Genomic DNA, 3928 nt, shown 5'->3' with positions numbered 1-3928 from the left:
CTTGCTTGCTTGCATAGGTTCATGTACAAGTGAAGTGCAGAGTACACCTAAGTACAACATTAATTACTAAGCCCTGGCTAATCAACAAATTATTGAGTCACTAATTACTAGCACCTGCATTCCCTAATTTTACAACTGCTCGCTACATCTGAACTGAACCCAAAATTTGGCGCGCATCTGTTAGCTCAGGCAGAGTAGTCCGAGACGACGGCGAACGAGTCGCCCGCCGAGTGCGCGCCGCCCCGCGCCGGCGACAGCATCGCCGCGGCCGAGGCGGCAGGCAGCGCCGCCGCTGGCGGCGGCTTCGCGTCGTCGGCCACAGCGGGGCGCCTGATCTCCTCGAGCAGCGCCACCACGTCCTTCATCGCCGGCCGGTCGTCGGCGCGGTGGGACACGCACAGCACGGCCACAGCCAGCACCTGCCGCATCTCGTGCGCCTCCGCCTCGCCGGCGCTGCCCCTGAGCCGCGCGTCCAGGAGCTCGTCGTGCCCGCCTCCTCCTCCGCGCCGCGCCTGCTGCTCCCGCACCCACTGCACCAGGTGCGCGCCGCCCGGCACCGTCGGGTCCAGCGGGTGCCGCCCCGTCAGGATCTCCAGCAGCACCACCCCGAAGCTGTACACGTCGCTCTTCTCGCTGATCCGCTGCATCGACGCGTACTCTGCACGCCCCAAACGATCGATCAAACAGAATGTCAGAACAAAAATGTTCAAAATGTGCAGTAATCAAGTGTGTGAAACGTGCAATGAAATTCAGTTTCGGACCTGGCGCCATGTAGCCGTAGGAGCCGGCGATGGCCTGGGGCTTGGAGGAGTCGTCGAGCTTGCCCTGCCCGGAGGACAAGACGCGGGCGAGGCCGAAGTCGGCGAGGTACGGCTCGTAGGCCGGGCCGAGCAGCACGTTCATGGACTTGATGTCCCCGTGCAGGATGGCCGGCACGCAGTCGTGGTGGAGGTACGCCACCGCGTGGGCCACGCCCAGCGCCACGTCGTAGCGCGCGCCCCAGTCCGCCGCGGGCGCGCCCTTGGAGACGCCGACGCCGACGCCGGCGCCGTGGAGGAGCCCGCTCAGGCTGCCGTTGGGCAGGTAGCTGTAGAACAGCAGCCGGGTGCTGCTGCCGCCGTTGGCCGCCCACCCCAGCAGCCGCACGATGTTGCGGTGCCGGATGGATCCCAGCGCCGCGATCTCGCTGCGGAACGCCACGCCGGCCGTCGCCTCGTCCGGCGACCACATCTTCTTCACCGCGATCGTGTACCCGTTCGGGGTGTCCACCCTGTACACCACGCCGGAGCTCCCCGTGCCGATCACGTTCGCGGACGTCAGCCCGCGGAGCACGTCATCCATGGAGATGTCCAGCTTTTGGTACAGCGTCACCTCCCACGTGCCGTCGCCGCCGTGCACGGTGGGGCCGCAGCCTCTGCTGCCGCGGCGCGCGCGGGCGAGCATGTAGGTGGCCGCCACCAGGAACGCCGCGCTGACAACGGCGAGTACGGACATGGCTATTTTAAGCGTCGTGATGGCCCCGCGCCGGGAGGACTCGTCGGAGCCATCGCCCACCACGAGGTGGCGGTTGCCGGCGAGGTCGCTGAGCGGCAGCTTCTGGAAGAAGGGGGTGTTTGGCAGCTCGCCGGAGAAGGCGTTGAACGATATGTTGAGCGTGACGAGGTTCTGCAGCGCCGCCAGCGGATCGAGGCTCCCGGACAGCTGGTTATGCGACAGGTCGAGGTTGCCCAGCTTCTCAAGGCCGGCGAACTGCGGCGGGATCTCTCCGGAGAGACGGTTGCAACTGAGGTTAAGCGAAATCTCCAATGACTGGAGCGCGCCGAGCTCCGCGGGGATGCCGCCGGAGAACGCGTTGTCGCCGAGGTCCAGCAGCTGGAGCTTCTCGCAAGAGCCGAGCTCAGGCGGGATGCCGCCGGTCAGCCGGTTCTTCCCCAAGTAAAGCTTCGTCAGCTCTGGCATCAGCGCGAGGCTGGACCTCAGCTGCCCGGAGAGCTGGTTATCAGAGACATCGACAAGCTGGAGACTGCGCGGCAGCGCGTCAGGCAATGCGCCGGACAGAGCATTGGAGTGCAGGTCGAGGAACTGGAGGCTGCCGCACCCGGCAATGGCCGCGGGCACCGGGCCGACGAGGTGGTTGCCGCTCATGTCGAGGAAATTCAGGTTCTTCAGGTTACCGATCTCGGCGGGGATCGTGCCGGAAAGCCGGTTGTCGTTGAGCCGGAATCGGTAGAGGTTGGTGCAGTTGCCGATGTCTGGCGGCACGACGCCGGAGAGCTCGTTGCTCAGCAGCAGTAGCTTGGTCAAGTTCTGCAGAGCGAACAGCTCCTTCGGGATGGGGCCGGTGAGGTTATTGTACGACAGGTCCACCGACTGTAGGCTGGCGCACTCCGCAAGGTTCGCTGGCACGCCGCCGGTGAGGCTGTTCTTCCACGCGTAGAACAGCGTGAGGTTGCGGAGCTTCGGGAAGTCGACGCGGATATCGCCGGAGAGCGCGTTGTTGTCGACCTCGATGTCCGTCAGCGACGTGCAGTTGGAGAGCTCCTGCGGGATGGTGCCGGTGAGCCGGTTCGTGCTTAGCTGCAGTTGTTGGAGGTTCGGCAGCTGGCCGAAGGTCGCCGGAATGCTGCCGGTGAGAGAATTCAGAGAGAGGTCGATGAGGGTGAGCTCCTCGCACTGGCCGAGCTCCGGCGGGATGGCGCCGACGAGCTGGTTCTGCCAGAGCAGCAGCGACTGCAGCTTCCGGAGCCGGCCGATAGATGCCGGTATCGAACCGGAGAGCGAATTCTGGTAGAGGTAGATGCTGGTGAGCTCGGTGCAGTTGCCGATGGACTCCGGGATGCCGCCGGAGAGCAATGTGGTGTAGATGGCGATGGTCTGGATCTTCTTTAGCTGCCCGATCGTCTCCGGGAGGCTCCCCGACATGCCGGTCTCGGCGAGGCCGAGCATGGTGAGGTCGGCGCAGCCGCCGATTTCCTTGGGCAGCGGGCCCTTGAGCGCCTGGTTCCCGCCGGCGCGGAGCACCTGCAGCTTCTTGAGCCTGCCGATGCTCCCAGGGATCGTGCCGCTCAGCTCGTTGTCGAAGAGCGTGAGGTGCGTGAGGCTGGCAAGGTCACCGATGTCGTCCGGGATGGCACCGCGCAGGGAGTTGGAGTTGAGCGCGAGAGTCTCGAGCTTGGCGAGCCGGCAGAGCTCGGGCGGGATCGCGCCCGTGAGTTGGTTCTTGCTGAGGTCGAGCGTGGCCAGCGCGCCGTACCCGCCCATCTCCGGCGGGATCGCGCCGGTGAGGTTCGTGCCGGAGAGCACCAGCGTGCTCAGCGACGATGCGAGCGGCTGCAGGTTCGCTGGAAGCGGGCCCTGGAGGTCGACCCCCGTGACGCTCAGCCCCACGACGTTACCCCGCGCGTCGCACGACACGCCGAACCACCGGCAAGGGCTCGCGTCAGACGCCTTCCACGAGTCCAGCGCGCCGCCCGTCGGCCGCAGCGACCGCCTCCATTCCAGCAGCGCCTGTCCGTGCTCATTGACGCACTGGCACGGCACGATCAGCAGCACGGCGCAGGCGAACGATAGAAGAAGCGCGAGCCTCGGTGCACCGGCGCAGAAGCGCGGCGGCATTGGCGCCCGGTGACTGACGATGTGGTGAGGCGTGGCGAGGTGGACGACGAGGCGTGGTGCGAGCGAAGTGGATGTCTTGTTGATGTGATGTGGTGCCTCTCGCTCGCTTGCTAGTGACGTTGGGATTGTGAAGGGGGAGACCCCATGATTTGTTTATACTAGCCACCACAAAGAGGATTAGAGATCTGGATCCAAATGAGCACAAATCAAGTCTAATCCTGCTTGCTTGGTCTATCTCAAGGAACAGATTTGGTCGCTGTAGCCTAGTGTAGCGTAGTGGTGGGACGAACATGGAAGGAAGCCATCATCTGCA

At 64.8% G+C, this 3928-nt stretch overlaps 1 protein-coding gene across 1 annotated transcript; it reads right to left on the bottom strand.

The window, feature by feature from the left end:
• Positions 1 to 185: 185 nt before the first annotated feature.
• Positions 186 to 3615, bottom strand: LOC124652088 (leucine-rich repeat receptor-like serine/threonine-protein kinase RGI4). Its single transcript, XM_047191115.1, has 2 exons — positions 762 to 3615; positions 186 to 658 (listed from the first exon to the last, which is right to left on the bottom strand). Exons 1-2 carry the CDS (start codon positions 3613 to 3615, stop codon positions 186 to 188), a joined length of 3327 nt encoding a protein of 1108 aa, XP_047047071.1.
• Between the last annotated feature and the right edge of the window lie 313 nt (positions 3616 to 3928).

Source organism: Lolium rigidum, chromosome 5 (genome assembly GCF_022539505.1).
Source record: "Lolium rigidum isolate FL_2022 chromosome 5, APGP_CSIRO_Lrig_0.1, whole genome shotgun sequence".
Lineage (NCBI taxonomy): Eukaryota > Viridiplantae > Streptophyta > Magnoliopsida > Poales > Poaceae > Lolium > Lolium rigidum.
This window is presented reverse-complemented; position numbering and strand designations above follow the sequence as displayed.